The 25,842-nt window shown below is 41.4% G+C and overlaps 1 protein-coding gene across 1 annotated transcript in view; it reads right to left on the reverse strand.

The window, feature by feature from the left end:
* MAP4 (microtubule associated protein 4) overlaps positions 1-25,842 on the reverse strand; it is a 172,719-nt gene that overhangs the window by 94,864 nt on the left and 52,013 nt on the right. The window contains 1 exon segment of the mRNA XM_055135293.1: positions 14,678-14,919. Coding sequence (XP_054991268.1) covers positions 14,678-14,900 — 223 coding nt within the window. The 5' untranslated portion in view covers positions 14,901-14,919.

The raw sequence follows: 25,842 nt of genomic DNA on the forward strand, positions 1-25,842 counted from the left end.
CACCATTGAGATATCTCAAACAGACAGTATAGCAAATAATAAAGAAAACCCGAACCAAAAAAAAAAAAGCATCATCACATTCAAGAGTGGAAGAGACAGCTATGCTTTGCATGGAGATCTGGGTTCAATACCTGGCACACAATTTCCTCAGTTCTGCTGGGAATGACCAATGCCCAACCACAGAGCTAAGAGTAGCCCCCCACAGCATCACAACACTCTCCCACCCCCCCAACACACAAAAACATCACATTCAAGTGAAATAAATACTAACCAGGTAAACAATGCTGATAACACAAACTGGGAAATACACACACACACACACATACACACATATAAAAACTATATTATTTCCTAACAAAACAAGCTAAATGAAGTGAATTATCAAATGACTAAAGACCTTTCCATGCTAGGTCACTGTCACTGTCATCCTGTTGCTCATCGATTTGCTTGAGCGGGTACCAGTAACCTCTCCATTGTGAGACTTGTTACTGTTTTTGGCATATTAAATACACCCTGGATAGCTTGCCAGGCTCTGCCGTGCAGGCGAGATACTCTCCGTAGCTTGCCGGACTCTCTAAAAGGGCAGAGGAATCAAACCCAGGTCGGCCACATGCAAGGGCCCTACCCGCTGCGCTATTGCTCCAGTTTTCAATTATTTATTTTTATCAAGCTGAAGGAATCATAATATAACTACTTAAAAAGACATAAATAACTTGTATTTATACTTATTTATAGAACTCTCAAAACCTAATTTAAATAATTAAGTATACAGTCACATTACTGTTCCATATATAGAATACTGAATTATATGAATGAGCTTTCCTGGCTATTATGTCTATAAAAACAAGAGGAATAAAAATAGATAAACTTTTGTTTCATCCTAGTCAAATTCAATCATGAGTGGATCATGATCTAATCACAAAAATATAAACAATGCTATCATCTCATTAGAAAAGCAATTCTGGGACAAACTGATTGCTCAACAGGCTAAGCCCAGGCTCTCCATGCAGGAAGCCCTCCTGCATCTTTGATCCCTAGGCACTGTCAGGCGTGATCCCCAAACATGAAGCCAGGAGTAGGCATTCAGCATGATCAGGTACAGCCCCAAAACCAAGGAAAGAAAAAGAAAAGCATTTCCAGTCAAATTGAACTTTGTCATAATCTACCCAAAATTATAATATATAAATGCCATGATAAATTTCATTTGAACCAAATTTCTTTTGAACTTATAATACCTTATGATTACAGAATTGTTTCAAAGTGTTTGTGTCTATGTGTGTGGTACCGGAACTTTTTAAATTAAAAGTTAAGTTTACATTCAGGGGTCAGAGCAATAGTAATTCGGGTAGGGAATTTGCCTTGCACGCTGCTGACTCAGGTTCAATCCCTGTCATTCCGTATGATCCCCCAAGCACCACCAGCAGGAATTCCTGAGTGCAGAGCCAGGAGTAACCACCTCTGAGCATTGCAAGATGTGACCCAGAAAGCCAAAAAAAAAAAAGTTACATTTGCATTCATGTATCCAGTAATAAATAAAACGTGATAACCTAGTCAACCAAAAGAAGGTTTTCAAGTACAAAAATGTAGTGTGTTCAAATACAAAAATGTAGTGTGTTCTAATAAAAGTCTTTACATAGAAAGGAAGAGTTGATGACCTCACATGCTGGGGGAAAAGGCAGCTCAGATAGAGAAGGGAACACCAAGTAGAGGATGTTGGGAGGACCCATTGGGGTTGGAAGATGCAAACTAAAAGTAGACTATGAAGTCCACTCAATACCTCTATTACAAACTACAACACCCAAAAGGAGAGAGAACAAAAGGGAATGCCCTGCCCAGAGGCAGGGTGGGGTGGTGGGGGATGGGGTGGGGGTGGTGAGAGGGATACTAAGATCATTGGTGGAGGTGAATGGGTACTGGTGGAGTGAACAAAAGATCACTGTATGAGTGAAATGCAAACACAAAAGTTCATAAGTTTCTAACTGTACATCACAGTGTTTCTCTAATAAAATTTTTTTTTTTTTTTTTTTTTTTTTTGCTTTTTGGGTCACACCCAGCGATGCTCAGGGGTTACTCCTGGCTTTGCACTCAGGAATTGCTCCTGGCAGTGCTTGGGGGACCATATGGGATGCCGGGGATCGAACCCAGGTCGGCCGCGTGCAAGGCAAACGCCCTACCCGCTGTGCTATCGCTCCGGCCCCTCTCTAATAAAATTTAAAAAAAAAAGAAAGGAAGAATTGAAAAATCCAAACCAAAGATTTATATTTCCAATATAAAGAGTCTTGCTTCCTCATTTTTTAAAAAAAAATCGATGATGATGATGGTGGGAATAAAATTAGAAACACTTGAATGCTTAAAGGGTGATGCAAAATATGTTTATAGGGTGGCAAAAGAAAAACATTCTGAAAACGATCATTCTTTACAACTATTTAAAATTCTCCTTACAGTTTTTAGATGTGGGGATAGAAAATTTACTTATTTTTTAATTTCTTTTGTTTTGATTTTGGAACCACACCCAGCTGTGCTCAGGTTTGTTTGGTTTTTTTCCTGTTTGGGTCACACCCAGTGATGCTCAGGGCTTACTCCTGGCTCTGCACTCAGGAATTACTCCTGGTGGTGCTCGAGGACCATATGGGATGCTGGGGATCTGAGCCGGTCAGCTGCGTGCAAGGCAAACACCCTACCTGCTGTGCTATAACTCCAGCCCCATGTGCTCAGGGTTTATTCCTAGTTCTGCTCTCATATGTTGTACCAGGGATTGAACACCCAACAGTCACGTGCAACACAAGCGTCTAATTCACTGTACTTTCTCTTTGGCCCCCCTCAAAAGAAATTTATACAGGGGACCTATGTACTGTTATAAACTGTTACCTTATTTTTAAAAGTAGGAAAATTGGGGGCTGTGGGAGAGAAACAGAAAAAGATCAACAGTATGAGTACATGCTTTACATTCAAGAGGCCTGGATTCAATTCTGGGCACCCACATGGTCCCCTGAGAACCACCAGGAGCAACTCCAGTGCACAAAGCCAGAAGTAGCCCCTAACTACCACCAGGTACGGGCCCAAAACAAAACAAAAAAATGTTTAGACAGGGAAGATTAAGCATGGTCTCAACACAAGCACTGGCTGGTGCAAGTGAGGCCTGTGCTAACGCCTCCCTCTGGTGGCCAATGAAGTTGGTTGCCATACTCCACAATAGAGGAAATGATGCATAACTAGATACCTTTTCCTGGATTTGGAACCTTTCTCCCCAGTCAATCTTGGATATAAAACTGAGTCATCTTCAAGAACTTGTCAAACACAGACTGCTGAATTCCTCACCGAGAGTTTTTTCATTTGTGTGGGCTTAGGAATTGCATTTGAGGGGCTGGAGCAATAGCACAGCAGGTAGGGCGTTTGCCTTGCACACGGCCGACCTGGGTTTTATTCCCAGTATCCCATATTGTCCTCCAAGCACCGCCAAGAGTAATTCTTGAGTGCATGATCCAGGAGTAATCCCTGTGCATCACCAGGTGTGACCCAAAAAGCAAAAAAAATTAATAAAAAAAAAAAGGAACTGCATTTTGAAAAGCTCCCAAGTGAAACCGCTGCTGACACAAGTACCATACATCGAGAATCACTATCTTAGACAATCTACAGAAGCAACATTTTAGTATCAAAGACCTTCTGTGGTGTTGAGAAGAAAATATTCTCTCAATCTCCCAAGTAGAAATATTTATGCATACACGGTTATACGAACTGCCCTGACGTGGACTTCTGTGTTGAGGTTTTAACACACTTGGAATCTTTTCCCCCCTGTTGCTTATCTTCAACATGTCTGTTTGGTTGGGGCCACACCAGGGATCACTGGGACCACAGGGGTGCTGGAGATTGAAAGTGGGTCAGCAGTGTGTAAAACAAGTGTCCTACCCCCATACTATCATTCCAGCCCCATTCATATTACATTAATTCATACTTTAATTTCTCATGGACTGGAGCAATAGCACAGCGGGTAGGGCATTTGCCTTGCACGCAGCCACCCCAGGGTTTGATTCCTCAGTCCCTCTCGGAGAGCCCGGCAAGCTACTGAAAATATCCTACCCGAACGGCAGAGCCTGGCAAACTATCCATGGCGTATTTCATTCGCTAAAAACAGTAACAAGTCTCACAATGGAGATGTTACTGGTGCCCACTTGAACAAATCCATAAAAAACCGGACAACAGTGCTACAGTGTTACGGTATAGAAAACTTTGGTGACTTTCTGCCTTTGTGATTCAGGGGATTCAACTCAGGGCTAACACAAGACAAGTGCTCTACCACTGAGCTATATCTAATACTTGGGTTAGTGAGATATTAATTATATGTAATAGACAAATTAAAAATTTTAGCAATCCCTGAGTTGCTTCCCAGGGACCTCTGTTTTTTTTTTTTATTTTTGAGCCACACCTGGCAATGCTCAGGGGTAAGTAACTCCTGACTCTGAACTCAGGAATTATTCCTGGTAGTGCTCGGGGGAACCAAATGGAATGCTGGAGATTGAACCTGGGCTGGCTGCATGCAAGGCAATACCTTACCAGCTTACCATTGCTCCAGCTGAGAGGGGGCATTTTAAATAATCTTAATTGGTTTTGGTTGGGGTCACACCCAGTGGTGCTCTGAAAAAAATTTCCCACAAGGTGCAATGCTCCAGGGACCATGTAGTGCTGGGTATAGAATCTAGGTCTCGAGCTAGCAAAGCATACCGATGCAACCCTTTGAGCTATCTCCTTATCCCAATTTTATTTTTATTTATTTTTATCTAGGTTTTTGGGCCACACATAGCAGTGCTCAGGGATCACTCCTGGAGGAGTCTGGGGACCTTATGGAATGCCAGCCATTGGACCAGCCATGTGTAAGGCAAGCACACTTCATGCTTTACTCTTTGGATCGCCATCCCAATGATAATTTTTATGAGCAAAAACCAACCTCCCTCCCTCTCTCCCTCCCTCCCTCCCTCCCTCCCTCCCTCCCTCCCTCCCTCCCTCCCTCCCTCCCTCCCTCCTTCCTTCCTTCCTTCCTTCCTTCCTTCCTTCCTTCCTTCCTTCCTTCCGATATTAAACTTGGAAATTTTTTCCTGATAATCTGAAGTTTCCCTTCCACCACATTCGCTCCTAAAATAAACCAGGAATAGCTTCTCTTCCACATTAACCATTGGAAGTGAGGAGATATGTCACTCATACCATCAACAACAAAAAGGCAGGCCAATTACACAATAAAACTGAACTAACCATAAAACAGTTTTTAGAGCCATTAAGCAGTATAAAATCTAAACCAAGATAAGACCTTCAAGCACATATGGGACAAAAGCACTAGCTCTCTTGTCTAAGACAGTGGGAGCAAAAGATACTGGATGTCACAGAGCAGTTAAGAATTCAACTAAAAAGTTTTTTATTTTTGTTTTTGTTTTTTTCTTTTTGGGTCACACCCGGCGATGCACAGGAGTTACTTCTGGCACTGCACTCAGGAATTACTCCTGGCGGTACACAGGGTCGATTCCCAGCATCCCATATAGTCCCCTGTGCAACTCCAGACCACTACAAGTATAGATAGTAGTCTTGTATAAGGGAGGAGGCAGGACTACAGAGAAAGGGGGCCAAAGCTATATAGTACAGCAGGTAGGGTACTTGCCTTGCATGCAGCTGACTTAGGTTTGATTCCCAACATCCCATACTGTCCCCAGAACAATGCCAGGTGTGGGGAGGGGGGAAAAAAAGACTACAAAGACTTCTCTAAGGCCCAGGGCATAGGAAATGTCAAAGCTGAGAGTGGGGGGCCAGAGCAATACAGCAGGTAGGGAATTTGCCTTGCACACAACCTAACAGGTTCAATCTCTAGCAACACATATGGTCTCCTCCGCCCTGCCAGGACTGATTCCTGAGCACAGAGCCAAGAGTAAGCACTGAGCAATGCTAGGTGTGGTCCAAAAACCAAAAGAAAAAGCTAAGAGTTGACCAAGACACTTAGAAACACCCTCATCCTAAACACAAGGAATAAAGGAATACGAAATCAGTATACAGAAAGCACATGTGCTAACAAAGAATAAAATGATCTGGTGTGAACCAATGGCAGGGAACCCCACGTTAACAATGGCAACTATTACATACAGTTATGATTCCTTGGTTTGGGTTTTGGGTTTTTGGACTACACCCAGCTATACTAAGGGCTTACTCCTGGCTCTACACTCAGGTATCACTCCTGATGGTGGACTTGGGGTACCATGTGTGGTGTCCAGGATTGAACCCAGGTTAATGCATGCAACCCACAGTACTATTTGGCCAGTTTTTTTTTTTGTTTTGTTTTTAGTATAACTTAAGAGCTGGGGAAATAGCTCATTAGCCTGGACACATATGCTTTGCATGCAGAAGCACCAGTAGGAATAGCCAAAACAAATAAAAAAAAAAAAAAGTTCAGAAGTACCCCATGCAGACAAATACCAAAACATTAACCTAACACAGCATATTCAAATTGCTAAAAACAAAAATAAAGGTAAAATCTTAAGGGAAATCTAAAAGGCAGTTGGCGGATATAGAGAAAGATTAAAATTTTAACAAAGGGGCAGGAGAGGTAACTCAAAAACAATTTCCGGATCACATGGCTTTCCATTAGGCCAGAGTATGCTGACCAGAGTATCTCCAACACAACTGGGTGTGGCCAAAGACCAAAGGAAGCTGGAGTATCTATATTAGGATAAATCAAAGATTAGGCATCCTAACAGGCTGTATTTTTTAAAATATTTATTTAAGGGGGTATGATGCCACCAACAGGTCAACCTGTACCTGTGGGGAAAGTGCATCAGCAGCCTGATGGTGCCTTCAGGCTTCTTGACACCCCAAAATTGCCGCTGTGGGCTTCTTGCAGAAATGCCTCTAGACTGTGAACTAAGCTATGGCCCCATGTTGCCCCAGGAGGGGAAAGGTTTCTCTAATCTCGGCCTTTCCTTTCCTTGGTGGCATGGTGACCGCCATCTTATAAGGCCCACTAAACAGAGGTATGAGCTTGCAATGATGTGACTTCTGGCAGAAATTTCTCTGGAATTAATTACTAAAATACCAGAAATCCAAAACAGTGAGACCTTATACGCTCTCCATTCTCAGCAATGGAAAACAAATTATCAAATGATGCCTTTGCGGCAGGTCTGATTGTTGGGGGAAAATTCCAAATAATAATAGTTGAGTTTTCTGTGAAATATTGAATGTAATCAAAGTAAAGAGAAATTAAAGTGAAAATCATCAGACACACAGGTGGGGGTCGGGGGGATGCAAGGTATACTGGGGTTCTTGGTGGTGGAACATGTGCACTGGTGAAGGGATAGGTGTTCAATCATTGTATAACTGAGACTTAAGCCTGAAAGCTTTGTAACTTTTCACATGGTGATTCAATTAAAAAAAAAAAATTGCTGATGTCCCTTTGGCCGGACCCCAACAACTTGGGACCAAGTTTACCAAGAAATTAAAGGGCAATGGGGGCTGGAGAGATAGCACAGCGGGTAGGGTGCTTGCCTTGCACACAGCCGACCCCAGTTCGATTCCCAGCATCCCATATGGTCCCCCAAGCACCGCCAGGAGTAATTCCTGAGTGCAGAGCCAGGAGTAACCCCTGAGCATCGCCAGGTGTGACTCAAAAAGAAAAAAAAAAAATTAAAGGGCAACAAATTAGGTATGTGGGAGCCATGCCAACAAACCACCTTTAGCTCAGCTATACAAGCACATTTATTGGCCTTATTTCAGAGACCCATAGATAAATATCGAAAGGGACCAAAAGTCACAGTTAATCTCGAACCTCGCATGGTTGAACAGACTGGGGTAAATCGGAGTGCCTGCCCAAGCAGAGCCCAAAGCAGCCGCTTGCTTCCACAATCTAAAATCGCCGCCATCCCCCTCAGCCTGACTCCACCATCTCAGGAAGAGCCTCACCAATATAATCTGCTGAAAATTTGGGTATGCAGGTTTTGTGACTGAAATCTCCAGGCTTTCTCAGAGTTGGGGTGAGCTACCTCCCCACACTTCCCAATACACATGGAAGCACTGGCAGTCACCCCCACAAACCAACTCCAGTGCCACCCTGTAAACTCTATTACTAGCCTTGCTTCAGAGACCCATAAAAAAATCTCAAAAGAAGTCAAAAGCCAGAGACACAGCAGCAAGTCCCGGAAGATGCCACAGAGCCGGAGATCTCTCCTGGCCCCACACCAAGCCAATTTCACTGGGGCACCCCAGATGGAGCAGGTACAGTCTCCCCACCTACTCCAAGATGGAATCCTGGCGACCAAAAGCTTCCTCAAGCAAGGCCCAGGTATGCGAATTCCAGGATTAAATCTCCATGCCACATGATGGCAGAGGTGCCAGGCTGTCCCTCCCTGGCTCCCCACCTGCTTGTCAGCCTAGCTGTCACCCCCACAATGTGCCTCCAGGTGCCGTCTTAGCACACTAAGAGCCCTGGTCCAGAGACGCCCAATTGAATCCCAAAATGGACTAGTGTCCTACAGAAATGTCTCCAGAACCCAACCATTTACAATCTAGGATTCCAGAAGCGCACAGCCGTGGCACCCAAGATTTTCAAAATGAGCAATGGATAATAAATGATCTAGCATCCACCCCTGGCAGGCAGGCCTGAATGGTGGTTGAAAACTTTGAGCAAATATAATGCCCAAAAGTAGAGAGAATTGGGAAAATTGCCAGCCATGGAGGCAGGAGGCAGGCCATGCCAGCAATGGGGGTAGGGGGGCACAATATACTGGGGTCACTGCTGGTGGAAAGTGTGCACTGGTGGAGGGATGGGTGTTCGATCATTGAATGGCTGAATCTCGAACATGAAAGCTTTTTAACTGTATCTCACAGTAATTAAAAAAAGTTTTAAAAGATTACTTATTTATTTACTTTGGCTTTTTTAGGTCACAGCAAGCGATGCTTAGGGGTGAATCCAGGCTCTGCACTCAGGAATCCCGCCTGGCAGTCCTCTAGGGACTACATGGGATTCCAGATCGAACCCAGGATAGCTGCATGCAAGGCAAATGCCCTACCCACTGTACTATTGCTCCAGACCTGAGGCAATTAGACTTTAGCACAAATAATCTAAGCAGGAATAAAAGAGGGCATTACATAATGAAGATAATTCAGGAAACAACAATCCTACTACCAATTTATCTTTGAAATACATAAAACTAAAATGAGCAGAACTGGAGCTGAAGAAATAACACAACAGGTAGGTTTCTTGCCTTGCACATGGCTGGCCAGGGTTTGATCTCCAGCATTCTCCATAGTCCCCTGGGTCCTACCAGGAGCAACCACTGAGCACAGAGCCAGGAGTAAGCCCTGAATACAGTGAGGTATAGCCCCCAAAACAAAACAGAACCAAAAAAGGGGCAGAATTTAAGGAACAAACAAATCCATTAAACCATGGGCATTTTTTTTTTCTTTTTGGCTTTTTTTTTTTTTTTTTTTTTTTGCTTTTTGGGTCACACCCAGCGATGCTCAGGGGTTACTCCTGGCTTTGCACTCAGGAATTACTCCTGGCGGTGCTTGGGGAACCATATTGGATGCCAGGGATCGAACCCAGGTCGGCTGAGTGCAAGGCAAACGCCTTACCCGCTGTGCTATCACTCCGGCCCCATCTTTTTGGCTTTTTTAGTTCACACCCGACAATGCTCAGGGGTCATTGCTGGCTCTGCACTCAGGAATTACTCCTGGCAGTGCTCTGGGGACCATATGGGATGCTGAAGGTTAAACCCAGGTCAGCCGCTTGCAAGGTAAATGCCTTACCTGTTGTACTATCTTCTCAGAAATATTACAGCAAACATAATAAAGCCAGTGAGGATACAAGAAACCTGAACAACTCCGACAAACCCAAATTACTCCACAGAGCAAGAAAATTACAAAAACTATTTCCAAGTACTCACAAATCACTGATCATGGCAAACCATGTTCAGAACCATAAAACAAAATCTGACAATTTGAAATAAATTGAAATTTCAAAGAATATCTTCTAACCACAATAGAATGAAATAAAAAGTCAACTACAGAAAGATGTTTGAGTAATTCCCAAATACTGAAAAATTAAACACTTCTTTACCAGTAATCCATGAGTCAAAAAAGAATCCACAAAGGAAATAAGAAAATACTTTGAAGGACACTTTAAAAATATATCAAGGGGGTTAGGGAGACAGTTCAAAGGGTGGCAAAGAAATGCCCAGGCTTTGATCCACAGCACCACCTAAACACTTATCATGAGTGACCCCCACACAACTAATCTTGGAGTAGCATCCAAACATACCAGGTATGGCCCAAACCACCTCCCCATTCCCACCCCCGCCCCCCCAAAAAAAAATCAAAGAAGAGATTTAAAAAGGGGGCGCCAGAATGATAGTACAGTCAGTAGGACATTTGCCTTGCATGTATTCAACCTCGTTCAATCCCAAGAACTTCATATGGTTTCTGGACTTCCACCAGGAGTGATTCCTGAGTACAGAACTAAAAGTAAGGCCTGATTACCACCAGGTGTAGCCATCCCACAGAAAGAAAAAAAAAATCAAGGATCAGAATATAATTCGATGGTAGAAAGCATGCTTCACATGGGTGAAGTTTTGGGTTTAATCCTAGTTAGAGCAATAGTACAGCAGGTAGGGCCTTGCACACGGCTAACCTGGGTTCAATTCCTAACATCGTGTATTACCAGGAGTAATTCGTCAGTGTGAGCCAGAGTAACTCCTGAGCATCACTGGGTGTGGCCCCAAAACAAAACAAAACAAGACTCCTGAGTGATAAGAAGCTCAGATCTAAGATATCACCTTAAACTAGAAAAGCAAATCAATTCAAAGCAAAAGGAAAGCAATCAATAAAGATGTGAACAAAAATTAAAAATATAAAATTGGGGGAATGAGATGGAAAACTAAGAATCCAAAAGCTGGTTTACTGAACTAAATTGGTAAAACACTATCCATATTCATCAAGAAAAAAATGTTCTCAAGTTACTAATATATGAAGTGAAAGAATAGGGCCTGTAAGGATAGCTTGGTGGCTTAGACATGAGCCAAGTAGAATTTCACCAATGGTGCTGTCCTTGAGTCAGGCAGCTCTGTTGTCTCTGATCCCTGGTGCCACAAAACTTCTAGCCATGACAAAGTCAATTGTCTATAAGCACCACACCCAGAAAGTATACATGCAACCTGACTTATGACCACTACATGACCACTACTACCCAGTGAACACTACAACTAAATGTGGGAGCCACACAATCATATGTATGACACTGCCAATCACAAAAAAACAAAAACAAAAAACCCAACAACGAAGGGAGGAAGCAAAAAAGGCCCTAGAGATATTTGAAGAATAATGCCCCTCCTCCCCCCAACTCAGTGTTTCTCCCCTCACAATTTTCTAAGTATCACTGTATGATTGTCATCCCGTTGCTCATCGATTTGCTTGAGTGGGCACCAGTAACGTCTCCATTTTGAGACTTGTTGTTACTGTTTTTGGCATATCGAAGATGCCACGGGTAGCTTGCCAGGCTCTGCCGTGTGGGCGAGATACTCTCAGTAGCTTGCCAGGCTCTCTGAGAAGGACGGAGGAATCGAACCCGGGTCGGACACGTGCAAGGCAAACACCCTACCGCTGTGCTATTGCGCCAGCCCAATTTTCTAAGTAAGTTTCAATAAATGAATACCACTGGGTGTGGCACCCTCACTTCAAAAATAAATAAGCAAGGAGGGGTTAGAAAAGTAGTTCAGTGAGTAGGGCACTTGGCCTTGCACAAGACAATACAAACCCTAGGTCGATTGCCCTCCTCCACCCTGCCCCCTGCATCCCATATCTCCTCCTAAGCATTACCATGAGTTATTCCTGAGTTCAGAGCCAAGAGTAACCACTGAGAATCAGCAGGTGTAATCCCAAACAAAAACAAACACACACACAAAAAGAGGAATATGGCCAAGGAGATGGCTAAAATAACTAGACTACATGCTTTGTGTACAGGAGCCCCAGGTTCCCTAGGACATGAACACTGCTTCCTCCTGCAGTACATGATCCCCCAAGCACAGCCAGCTATGACCCTTAAAATAAAAGGACCACTGATATAGTAAAGCAGAAGAGCACTTGCAATGCATGTGTGAGGCTCACTGATGCAAAAACAAAAATAAAAAATTATGATAACTTCATCTTCATTAATTTGATAGTTCTGAGGAAATGGACAAATGCCAAGAAAGATACAAATTAACAGCTTCAGAGAATACTCTGAATAGTTTTATTCTCAAATTAAATTTCTACTTATAATCCTGACAAAGGAAAAAGCTGAAATACAACTCCAGCTATAGTGACTGCTCTGTTTAATTTTTTTTCCAAAGTGAAGTATAACAAGTTAATTGGGGAAATAAGAGAGGTAAGGAGAGAGATGGGTTAAGGTATGTGCTCAAGAGAGAACAGACCTCTCGAGAGCAGAGAGAGCCAGTACACATCACAATGTTCACGTATGAAAGTCCCCATCTCTAGACGGAACATGTGGGCAACATGAGCACAGGCAACATAGACAATATGTACAGCTGTTTCATTTTGTTACTTTTTTTTTTTTAAATCAGTGCCAGAGGGGCTGGAACAATAGCACAGCAGGTAGGGCATTTGCCTTGCACGCAGCCAACCTGGGTTTGATTCCCAGCATCCCATACAGTCCCCTGAGCACCACCAGGGGTAATTCCTACTAGAGCCAAGAATAACCCTGTGCATCGCTGGTTGTAACCCAAAAAGCAAATATATATATATATATATATATATATATATATATATATATATATATATATATATATATATCAGTGCCAGAGAGATAGGACATCAGATAAGGTGATTGCCTTGCATGCGCTGACCTGAGTTTGATCCCAGCAGCCCATATGGTCTGGCATCTTATATAGTCCTCTGAGCCCACCAGGAGTGATTCCTGCTTGCAGAGCCAGCAGTAACCTCTGAACACCACCGGGTGTGGCCCCCAAACAAAATTAAAATAATAATAATAGTAATAATAATAAAATATACACAATCAATGCTAGAAAACAAAGTAGGAAGGAACTTCCTAACATATGTTTGCCATCGTGATTTAAGTCATAAAACCAGAAAAAGAGTGTGGGGATAGCCCAGTGGTAGAGCACCTGCCATGCAAGCGTCAGGGCTCAAATCTGATCACTACCACCACCACCACCCCACAAGCTGAGCATGATTCCTAGCATGAAATGAACGTGCAAGTACTTAATCAAGTGTGGAGACCTCAATAATCTCAACAACAAAAATAAAAGGTACGGTAGAATCAAATTAAAATTATTTATTATTTTGGGTTTTTTTGGGGGAGGGGAGCACACCCAGTGATGCTCAGAGGATAAAACCTGACTCTGCACTCAGGAATCACTTCTGGTGTTGCTTGGGGGACCATACAGGATGCCAAGGATGGAACCCAGTCAACCATTACGGTTTCAGTCAAAAAATTATTTTAAAAAAGAGACAAAAGGCATTACAAGAAAGCTAAAAACCAATAACCCAAATGAATATGGATGCCAAAAATCCACAAAAAGTGTTAGCAAATTTGATCTGACCACTTCTGAGTGTTTAATATATTTTGGAATGGCAGGGGAATTGGTTTTGAAGCCATATCTGGTAGTGCTCAGGTCTTACTTCTAGCTCTGTATCCAAGGATCACTCATGGCAGTGCACAAGGGACCATATAGGTGGCCAAGGATTAAACCCGGGTCAGGGCATGCAGGGGCAACTCGCCTGCCCACTGTACTATCTCTCCCACCCCCATGTTTTAATCCTGACCTAAGATCATTCCAAAAGATGAACAAAGAAGAACTGATTCTGTTATATATTAAACATTGACGTAAGAAAAACATTGTTATGTTTTAAGTAAGTTTTTTTAAAAGAGGGCAGAGCAAACAGCTTAACTTAGGAAATTAAAAGGCAGCTTATACTACAATTGAGATGTTACAGAATAAATCTTAGGGTAAAAGTATTGAATTTCATCACAGTGCTCAAATATAACCCCTAAGCCTGTGAAGAGTGATACCTGAGAGCTGGGAGTAAGCCCAGAGGATCCCTGGAGTAGCCCAAAAACAACAACAACAACAACAAAAATAATTAAAAATAAATTTTTACCATCCCCGCACTTTCTGCCTGACTGACTGTGGCAGCCCAGATTAAATGAGGGAGTACAGGAAGAAAAAAATAAAAAATAATAATTAAAATTAATTTAAAAAATTATCTACAGTTTCCTGAGGAAATGCTCAACTAAGTGGTAATAGACTGCCTCCGTGATTTCAAAGAATGCTGACAACGAGTAAAAATTAGCCTACAGTATTAAGCCCCATTCACCTTAGTAAAGAGTTCTAAATTTATGACTCAAAGCTAAATTGCTAATCTACTTTCTGTTTTTTTTTTTTTTTCTTTTTTGGGTCACACCTGGCGATGCACAGGGGTTACTCCTAGCTCTGCACTCAGGAATTACCCCTGGCGGTGCTCAGGGGACCATATGGGATGCTGGGATTTGAACCCGGGTCGACCGCGTGCAAGGCAAACGCCCTACCCGCTGTGCTATCACTCCAGCCCCCCTTTTTTTTTGTTTTTTTTTTTTTTTTTGCTTTTTTGGGGCTAATCTACTTTCTGAATATACATTTCACTTGGGTTAATTACTTACCTTCAACCTGGCTAGTATCTGAGCATGGTTTCTTTTTTGACTCTGTATTCCCAGCTTTCTCATCACCATCCAGAAGAGGAATATATTCTGTTTTTCCAACAGTTTCTCCCACAACATCATCAAAGGCCTCTGCTTCCAGTGTAGCAATGAAGTCCCGTTTTATCTCCTCCTCAATTTCTGGAGATGGGTCTGTTAATGCGTCTTTAAGATTGAGGTCAGCCATTCTGCACCACAGCAACTGCCTGGTTAGAAAGGAGAAATGTTTCATACGATGAAGAGGCAAAGGAAAAAACATTAAGAGAAAGTCCACATTCTCCTGAACCTCTACTGGTGTCCCCAATCTCCTAGGTAAAATTAACCTCCTGCTGACATCTCCAGAGCTCTTTTTAGAACCAAGGCAGATTCCCCTTCCTTCGAGCTAGGTCCAGGCAGCCTCCACACCCCACCTCACCTCCACCACATCAACTGGTACTAGAGCTCTACTCATCAAGTCTCACACTGCTCACAGTTGTACTTCCTGTAACTAGGTGAAGATAGGCAGGGAAGAAAAAACTAAAAAACTGATCCTGAACTCTCAAAGACTCCCAGAGAGGCTAACTACAAAGATTCACACCCCACCCCCACACCCAGCACAGAAGGAACACAGAAAATCCAATGGGAAAGACTTGTAGAAGCCCACCAAGTTCAGTAACTGAAAAGAACAACAAAAAAGGCTCAATCAGCACCAACCAGCTCTGTAAATTCTCAGAAAATGACTATGATGAAACCATGTGAGGGGCTGGAGCAATAGCACAGCGGGTAGGGCGCTTGCCTTGCACGCGGCCAACCCGGGTTCGATTCCCAGCATCCCATATGGTCCTCTGAGCAGTGCCAGGGGTGAGTCCTGAGTGCAGAGCCAGGAGTAACCCCTGTGCATTGCCAAGTATGACCCAAAAAGCAAAAAAAAAAAAAAAAAAAAAAACCATGTGAGTCTGCTGAATGAGCTCAAAGAAAGGATGACACAGGTAGCCAGCAAAATATAATAAAGAATGACAGCTGAAATAAGAGTATCAGAAATGACAAATTATGAGTATAGTGGATGATATTTTAAAAAAAACAGTAGAAGATCTATGCAGCTACGAAAAAGATTGAGTAGTCCAAGATGAAACAGTAAAAACCTCTAGAAAATGTAAGATGGAAAAACATATGAAATTTTAAAAAATGAATAGCACGCCAGAAGTATGGATGCATTTCAAGAGAACAATATATGAATCAAGTCCCTGAAGAACAAGAAGACAAATCTGATGAAGTACAACTAGACACTGAGTATAGCATTCACTTATGGTAATTATGGATGCCCTCTACTAGATTAAGAAAGGTTTACTTACTCCTAGTTTGCCAAGGATTTTATGCATTTTTAATACAGGTTAATGTTTCAACTATATTGAATGTTTTATGCCTGATCAGGTTTTTTTTCACACCTATATTTTTGTTACAATCTCTTATTAATGCAGATACCTAAACGGTATCTATAATGTTTCCTAACATAAAGTTAATATTCCCTTAAGATAAAACATACTTTCAGACTTCTATAGGCCTTAAATTCAGATTTTCACCTTTAAAATTTTAATTCTTTTACTAAATTTTACATGTGGGACTTATCTATTTCATGTATATATATATATATATATATATTTTTTTTTTTTTTTGCTTTTTGGGTCACACCCAGCGATGCTCAGGGGTTATTCCTGGCTTTGCACTCAGGAATTACTCCTGGCAGTGCTTGGGGGACCATATGGGATGCCGGGGATCGAACCCGGGTCGGTCGCGTGCAAGGCAAACGCCCTACCCGCTGTGCTATCGCTCCGGCCCCTATTTCATGTATATATTTTTTTTAAATTTATTTATTTTTAATTAGAGATTCACCGTGAGGGTACAGTTACAGATTTATACATTTTTGTGCTCATACTTCCCTCATACAAAGTTTGGGAACCCATCCCTTCGCCAGTGCCCATTCTCCACCACCCGTAAACCCAGTGTCCCTCCCACCCTCCCCAATCCCATCTCCCCCCCACCCCACCCTGCCACTGTGGCAAGGCATTCCCTTCTGTTTTCTCTCTCTAATTAGCTGTTGTGGTTTGCAATAAAGGTGTTGAGTGGCCGCTGTGCTCAGTCTCTAGCCCTCATTCAGCCCGCAACTCCCTTCCCCCACATGGCCTTCGACTACAATGTAGTTGGTGATCGCTTCTCTGAGTTGACCTTTCCCCGGAACATGAGGCCAGTCTCGAAGCCATGGAGTCAACCTCCTGGTACTTATTTCTACAGTTCTTGGGTGTTAGTCTCCCACTCTGTTATTCTATATACCATAGATGAGTGCAATCTTTCTATGTCTGTCTCTCTCTTTCTGACTCATTTCACTCAGCATATTTCATGTATATTTTTAATGAATTATCACAGAATAATTACTAGTATTGAAAAATATATACCTATAAAAATATTCAGTTTTTAAAGAATATTTTATCAACTTATAACTGATTTACAAATCTATGGAATTCCAGGATTTTAACTCTACTCATCTGTGTGTAGGTGTCACCAACTTCACAATTAAAAAAATTATATATACACACATATATCCTCTCTTTCATATGTGAGATTAAAAAACATAGTACAGGAAGAACAAACAGTCAAAGTCATTGGAACTGGAGATTTTGTCCATAGAACTGAGTTTACATGGAGCTGGTGTAGCTATGAGGGGGGCCGTGGGCCATTGGTGGAGGAAAGCAGACACTAAGGTGATGGGTATGGTGTTGAAATGATGTATGAATAAAAAGTATATTTAACTGCATCATAAACCACTAATATAAGTGCAATTACAAATAACCTTTGAAAACCAAGAATTTCTAAATCAATGACTTTTTTTTTTCCCACGTTAAAGTGAAAGATTTAAAATTACATTTCTTGGGCTGGAGCAACAGTACAGCATGTAGGGCAATTGCCTTGCAAGGTTCAACCCCTGGCACCCCATATGATTCCCTGAGTTCAGAATCAGGAGTAAGTCCTTCTGAACATGGCCTCATGTGGCCCCAAAACAAACAAATCCAGCCATTACACTACTAAATTTAATAAAAGCAGTCTCATTCCCCTGACCCTGAAGAGCCTCTAATGCAGCACCGTTGGGAAGGACGAGTAAAGAGAGGCTGTTACAATCTTGGGCTAGGCCCACAGAAGCAAATCGATGATCAACGGGATGACAGTGACACTGATAGCGACTCCTAAACAATGATCGTGCATCACTAATGATTCATTTGTAGCTTTATTCTTCCAAAGCTAAATGTTTGCTTTGATGCCATAAACTGTCCTTTATAATCCTAGTAATTTGTTTAAGTAAATTTGTCTTACAAACGTCAAATAAAAAAAGTCACTGATGTATGCCAGAGAGAAGGTATAGCAGATAAGGCACTTGCAATTCCTGGCACTGAATACAGTCCCCGAAAACCACCAGGTTATTTCTGGTTACTGCAATCAAATCTGTACAAGCTCCAGACATCACACCCACTAACAAAGACAAGGAAAAGGGAAATGTTTAGTTTTCTTTTATGCTAGGAATCACACATGCAATGCAGGTTATATTTAAAATAAAAATAAGACAAATTGTCAAAATTAGGTACTTTGAAGGTACTAGAAATCTAAAAAACTGCAGAAAACAAATAGAGAAGTTTTTAATTCTTGAAATCTGAACCGTGGATAAGAACTCTAAGAGACTGTGGCCTTGTCTGAAGTCGCTCCTACCCCTATCCCACCAACACTCTGCTTAATCAGCAAAAATCACAGTTTACCCAATGTAGAACTGGTGACAAAAACTGCTGAAAATGGAATGCATTCTTTAGTGGTTGGAGGTATAAATCCTGTAACAGGATTAATCTGTTGTCTAGCAGCAAGCGTCATTTCATACTAAAATAACAACTGAAATCAGCATACAAGGGCTCAAATATAATTTCAACTGCTATAAATATTTGAATGACTGAAAGTTCCGATCAGTGACTAGTACAGAGTGGTTCTTGTGTTATCCAGCTATAACGCATAAATGTAAATTTTAAGTCTAAGCATGACCTCAGCAACTTTTAAAATAAACTACTGTTGTCACTAAAGATATTATCAGTGGGGCCAGATAGTACAGTGAACAAGGTACTTCACTTACAAGTAGCCAATCCTGGTCCAACACCGAGCACTGCATGTAGTTCCTTAGCACCAAGTCGAGAGTGGTCCCTGAGCACTGTGGAGTGTGTCTTCCACACCCCCAACCCCCAAAGAGATTCTGCCAGGGAAAATCCCGAAAAATTAACTTCTTAAAGGCCTGATAAATTCTAATTCAAAAGTCCTCAAGAAATGCAATTGCTTTTTCTTTTCTATTATAACTAATAGCCCTGGAAAACTAAGTTATAAACCCAACACAAAGGGGCCTGTAATTAAATTTCAGAAAGAGAACTTGAAAGGACTTTTATGCTGATGTCATCCGTAACAATATAAGTGCCCAGTAGACTGTTTTTCCCTGAAATATATAACTGTAACAGCAAAACCTATTCAAACTCCTCCTAATTTAGGACACAGGTAAAAACAGACAAAACTGGCTCTCTCTCTCTCTCTCTCTACATATATATATATACACACACACATATATACACACATATATATATATATGCATGTGTGTGTGTATGTGTGTGTGTGTGCATATGTTGTTGTTCAGGTTTTTTGGTGCCATACCTGGTATTGCTTGAGGGAGGGCAGTAGAAGCAGGCACTGCAGGCACAGAACCCAGTCCACATGCATACTCAGCCCTTTGACTTCTCTAGCCCCGAGTAATATACTTTAAACATCATTTATCTAAGTGAGATTAAATCATTTTTATTCTATTATAATCCTTTCCCTCATCCACCACACTCCCAAATCATTTCCTGAGTTGGCATGTGGTTCACAGACCATGAACAGCAACTTAAATTTAATTTAAAAAGGTAAAATTAATAGACAAATATAAAACTGACATTCCACAGCTTGCCACCATGTAAATGGCCCAGTCTCACAGTTTCACATAGAATTTCGGAAGAGATACCAAGCCAAGCCAACGAAACTCATGAGAACACCAGTCTCCAGGCTGAAAACTCTGGGGTCCCTTAAGGAAGAGGCAGTGTATGTGTATGTTGGGGCGGGCCTCGGGGGAGGGGAGAGGATTTATTCCAATTCTAGAATTCCTGGAGTGTTACACCTCCAAATTCCATAAAACTGACAGCCCAGTAGGAGCACAACAAAGTAGATGGGGAAGTAGCATAGAAGCCAACTAAGCTCAATAAGCAAAAATAATAACAAAGCTCAACTAGCAACAAACAACTCAGTAGCTCAGTAAATCCTCAGACAGTAAGTTTAATAACCTCATTGTAAGATGTAACAATTTTCAAACTTTCTTTTAACTGAACTATTTTTTTTTGATAATTCCACTTATCATTTTGTTTAACAAAAAATATTTTCAAAAATTCTTTTGTGGCTTCCAAGGAGGCAGTCTTGCAGTTGGGTGGAAAACTGGGAACAAGGAAGACCACATTGGTGGTGGGATGGGTGTTGGAACACTGAATGCCTGAAACAACTATATTTATAAACAACTTTGAAAACCATGGTGTTTAAATATAGTTTTTTTTTTTAAAGAACATTATAAAACATCATAAAACTAGGGACGGAAATATAGTACAGTGCTGAATCACCTTAGATTCCCGTAACAAAGGAATATAATTATATTAGTTATTGTAAAAAAAAAAAAAGTACAGTGGATAAAGTGCTTTGCATACAACCAACCCATGTTCAATCCCAGCACCACCTATGGTTCCCCAAGCTCTGCCAGAGTGAACCCTGAGAACCATTGTGTATGATCCCAGAACCAAAAAAATGAAAAGAAAAAAATTGTAAGGCTGGAAAACTCTAAGGTCACTAGACTGAGCAAACACCAAGCCGATGACCCATGTCTACATTCAACAGTTTTGCTATTATCATCACCATTTATAAATAGAAGTATGATATTTATTTTTATTTGGGGGATGCTGGGACACACCCCGGATGCTCAGGGGTTATGCCTGGTTTTGCATTCAGGAATTATTCCTGGCAGTCCTGGGGGACCGTAAGGGATGCTAGGGATCAAATCCAGTCAATCACGTGCAAGGCAAAAAGCCCTACCCGCAGTACTATCACTCCTGCCCCCAGAAATATGAGTTTAGATACATGGAAACTAACTATAGGAAATGACCCTGTAAAAAGGCAATCCCAGTACTGTACTGGAAGTAGAAATGGTGTATTATCATTACAACAGTAAGAAAGGTCCAGTTTTCAATAAATCAATTTTTCAATTTATAGTAGTTCTGTCTTAATAATTTGTTAAATTGCTTCTGAAAGTTTTCCATAATGATTTTAATTAAAAAATCATTTATGGGTTGGAAATACAGTACAGTGGGTAAGTACTGAAGTGCCTTACATTTGGCTGACCTGGGTTCAATCAATCCCTGGCACCCCATATAGTTCTCCAAGCCAGTCAGGAGTGGTCCCTAAGCACAGAGCCAGAAGCCTGAGTACTGCCAGGTGGGGCCCCAAAACAAAAATAAACCAAAAAATCATTTATACTCACTTAATGTTCAGTTATACTTTGAGGTGTATATTCAACACGTTAAAAAAAATAGTGCTATTCTCAAATTTGAATTCTAAAAAATTTTTTCTAGGTGTTCTGAATGATAAGTATCCAACTAAAAAAATTCTCTTTCAAATCTGTAGAGACAATAATACATTGGGTAAGGTGCTTTCCTTACAAGCAGCTCTGGCAGGGCTTATGGTCGCCCAAGCACCGCCAGGAGTGATCCCTAAGCAAACTTAGAAGTAAGCGCTGAACACCAACAGGTGTACCCCAAAATCCACCCTCATCCAAAAAAAAATTCTCACTATTCATACATTTCCTCTTCTATTTGTATAAAGAGTATGTTGAATTCAAATGGATTTGTTTAGAGGAAGCAAGAAAAGAAAGCTGGGTAGAATTTCTATTATCACTCAAGCACTGGTTTAATTTGAATCTCACTATGGCTATGAGTGAGTCACCTTCCGGGGCTGAGTTCCCTAATCTGTAAAATGAGAGCAGTTGTGTTGAATGGTTCTGAAAGTTGATTATTCTGTAAGCTACTTAGAATTGCTTCACCCCTTAAGTTAAAAACAAACTGAACACAAATTCTCATTGTCTATTTTATATTTCAAGCACTTTTAATTTTAATTACCATTCGGGTTTATTAAAAGGCAAAAAAAAATTTACAGCAGAAGGAAGACTAAAAAGAATCACTAGTACACAATACTCAGCTTGAGCAGATCTGACTAGAAAAACTCAAGTCAGTTTTGAATAATACAAATAAGACTTGACAGCACTCTGCCAGAAAAAAAAGCTCCATATTATTTAACAGGGACTACAGAACAAAGTTTACAACCACAGCACAGCACTTTTAACATCCGGTCTTTCATTCTGATAAGTGAAGTGAAACTATATAGTAAGAAAGGTTTTGAAAACAGGTAAATAAGGCAAGAGGAAGCAATATGGTATGATGATAAAGCACAAACTAGAATCTAGATCTCTTGACTATACTCTCTCACTATTAATAGCTTTGTGCTCATAAAGAATAAATAAGAATACATGAGGTCATAACCACCTCTGCTGTATGGTTTACTACAAATTCCTTTTCCAAGGTCTATATATGCATTAGTGTCCAAATCAAATTTAAATACACAATATGGACAACTTTTTGTTTTGATTTGTTTTTTTTTATCACACCAAGTTGTGCTCAGGCTTACTCCTGGCTGAAATGAGGGATCACTCCTAGTGAGGCTGGGAGACCATAGTAGTGCTAGGGATCAAACCCAAGTTAGCCTCATGCAAGGCAAGTGTCTTACTCACTATAAAATCTCTCCAGCCCCTCAAGGCAACTTTTTTTCTTTTTGGGTCACACCCGGCAATGCACAGGGGTTACTCCAGGCTCTGCACTCAGGAGTTACTCCTGGCGGTGCTCGGGGGACCATATGGGATGCTGGGAAAAGAACCCGGGTCGGCCACATGCAAGGCAAACGCCCTACCCACTGTGCTATACCTCTAGCCCTAAAGGCAACTTTTTTTTTAATTAATTTATTTATTTTTAATACTTGAATCACCATGAGGGCACATTTACAGATTTATACACTTTTGTGCTTATGCTTCCCTCATACAAAGTTCGGGAACCCATCCCTTCACCAGTGCCCATTCTCCACCACCAGTAAACCCAGCATCCCTCCCACCCTCCCCGATCCCATCTCCCCCCACCCCACCCTGAGGGCATTCCCTTCTGTTCTCTCTCTCTAATTAGCTGTTGTGGTTTGCAATAAAGGTGTTGAGTGGCCACTGTGCTCAGTCTCTAGCCCTCATTCAGCCCGCAACTCCCTTCCCCCATATGGCCTTCGACTACATTATAGTTGGTGATCCCTTCTCTGAGTTGCACTTTCCCCAGAATGTGAGGCCAGCCTCCAAGCCATGGAGTCAACCTCCTAGTACTTATTTCTACAATTCTTGGGTGTTAGTCTCCCACTCTGTTATTCTATATACCCTAGATGAGTGCAATCTTTCTATGTCTGTCTCTCTCTTTCTGACTCATTTCACTCAGCATGAAACTTTTCATGTAAAGGCAACTTTTTAAGCAATAAGAAGTCGTCCTAAAATTTTGGGGTCAGTCTTTGATACAGTCATTCACTTGAGATCTGTGTTTATTTTAACTGATGAGAGATTGACTAGATAGCTTGTGAATGTCCTGTTAACAGCCTTTTCCTTCATACCCTCCTCAATTCACCCTCATCAAACATGTCATTCTAGAACTGAAGTAGAGGATGAAAACTCATGAAAAGGAAGAACAAAAGCCCAATACTCAAGAATACACGGAGCCACTTTCACAATATTCTTTCTCATTTTATTCTATCACACTAGCCAAACTTGTATCCAAATTCATTTGTGGTAGCCCACATCTCTCTTTGAACCCTCCAAAAAATAGCTCAAAAAAACTGAGCTCATATTTTACATGCAGGAGATGTGGATTCAATCCTCAACACAATATATGGTCACTCTTAAGCACTGAACCAGGAGTAGCCCCTGAAAACCAAAAAACAAGATCAAACAAAAATGTACAAAATTCAGGGCTGGGGAGATGGCTCAAAGGGCTCAAGTTCATGCTTTGCTTTCAGAAGCCCTAGGTTCAATTTTAAACACTACATCATCTCCCAGCACCATCAGAGCAACATGCAGGTAGTAGCCCCTTGAGCACTGCCAGGTTTGGCCCAAAAACTCAAAAAGTAATAACCGTTCATCACCCAGAGACCTAGCATCACTGAGTATGGTCTTCATAATAATGGAGAGGGGGAGAGGTAACTGTATTTGGGACCCAGAAAATAGCACAATGGCAAAACAGTACCTGCCTCATAACATGACACCCAAGTTGTATCCTAAGTTCATTTCCCTGGCACAGCATATCCAGGTATGCTGTGATGGAATCCCAGCACCTTCAGGCCTGATCCACCAAACTCATAGTCCTCAAGTGCCCTCCTTCAGGCCCCACCCCACTATTCTTTTACTACCACCCAAGCACTTCTGGGTATACAGTACAGCCGACCCAGGTTCAATTCCCAGTATCCATTAGGGTCCCCCAAGCCCGCCATGAGTAATTCCTGAGTACAGAGCCAGGAGTAACCCCTTAGCACCAACCAATTTGTGGCCCAAAGCCCCAGAAAACATATTTTTAAAATGTTTTAAGTACGGAGAGGTAAGAAATAAAGAAAGATATTGCAATACGAAAGGCAAGCCTTTCAAAATAGTGCTTCTGGTCAGTAAATGTAAAGATATAAAGAGAAAGCAGGAAGATAGCTCAAGAGGCACAGAACACATGGCTCGCATGCCCAAGGCCCTATGTTTGATTACAAGTACTGCAAAGACCCCTGAGCACCACAGGATGTAGCCCTCCCTGGTGGCCATGCCCCAGCACTACCGAGAAAGCCCACCCTCTGCCCCCCCCCAAATTTTTTTTCAAGGAAAAAAAAAATTCTTCCCCAGTATCCTGGAAAAATTTAGACACAAAATTATCTGACGGAAGTGCATTCTGAGTTCCAAATAACTAACTTAATACATACTATTATTAATTCTTAACTGTAGAAGCTAATATAATACTTAAATTTCCTTATGATTTATATTTGTATCTTTTTATTGCAGATGGGTGGGCAGAAGAGTGGGTTAGAGACAAGACCCAGGACTGTAAATATGTAACAGCTTATATTTTCTTCTATAGATTTTGTTTCAGTCTAATGCAATGACAGAATTCTGAAGCCAAAACTAAGCTGCTATCCTAAGACTCTAGAGTACTGGAAGCGAAAATGCAGTGCTTGTCCTCAGGCTTGGAGGAATCCCATCTAAACAGTCAATCAGAATGCGACATGGTTAGAGGTATAATCTGCGTTATAAAGACTTCATATTCAACAACAGATGTCTTAAGTTTGCCTACGAGGCTTTCAGTTACTAAATGGTGACTTTATTCCTCAAAAATGTTTAAATGACTGTCTCTCAAAGGCTTATCACATATCAGGTTGAACCTTATTTACTTATTGACTGTTCTGCTTTTAATTTATTAACTAGAAATTCTTGATTTGTAATTTTTTAATTTTTTTAAGTCACCATGAAATTACAAAGCTATTCATAATTAAATTTCAAGTTGATTTACACTTTCAAAACAGTATTTTATTCAGGTAAAACCAAATCTTTACTAGAGACCTCTAGGGGATCAGTAATCATCTTCAACAGTTCACAAACACACCATTAACTTGGATTTCTTCTGCTCTTGAGAGAACCAGCCTGACTACAGCCAACTCAGCAACACTGTGACTAGTCAAACTCCAAACTCCCTGTAGAATATATTTAAGGTCCACACCCAGGTGCCTTCCTATACTTCAAGGACAACAGCTGCACTATTATACATTGATGGGATTTCCAGACTCTTCTGGATTTTGTTGGTAACTAAGAACTGCACTTTGTCCTGTTCATCAGAGGATTAGCAACAGGAGAGCTGCCCTTAAGAGCTAGGACAGCAGAGGCCATCACCCAACTACACTCCTAA

Source organism: Sorex araneus, chromosome 4 (assembly GCF_027595985.1).
Source record: "Sorex araneus isolate mSorAra2 chromosome 4, mSorAra2.pri, whole genome shotgun sequence".
Classification (NCBI taxonomy): Eukaryota; Metazoa; Chordata; class Mammalia; order Eulipotyphla; family Soricidae; genus Sorex; species Sorex araneus.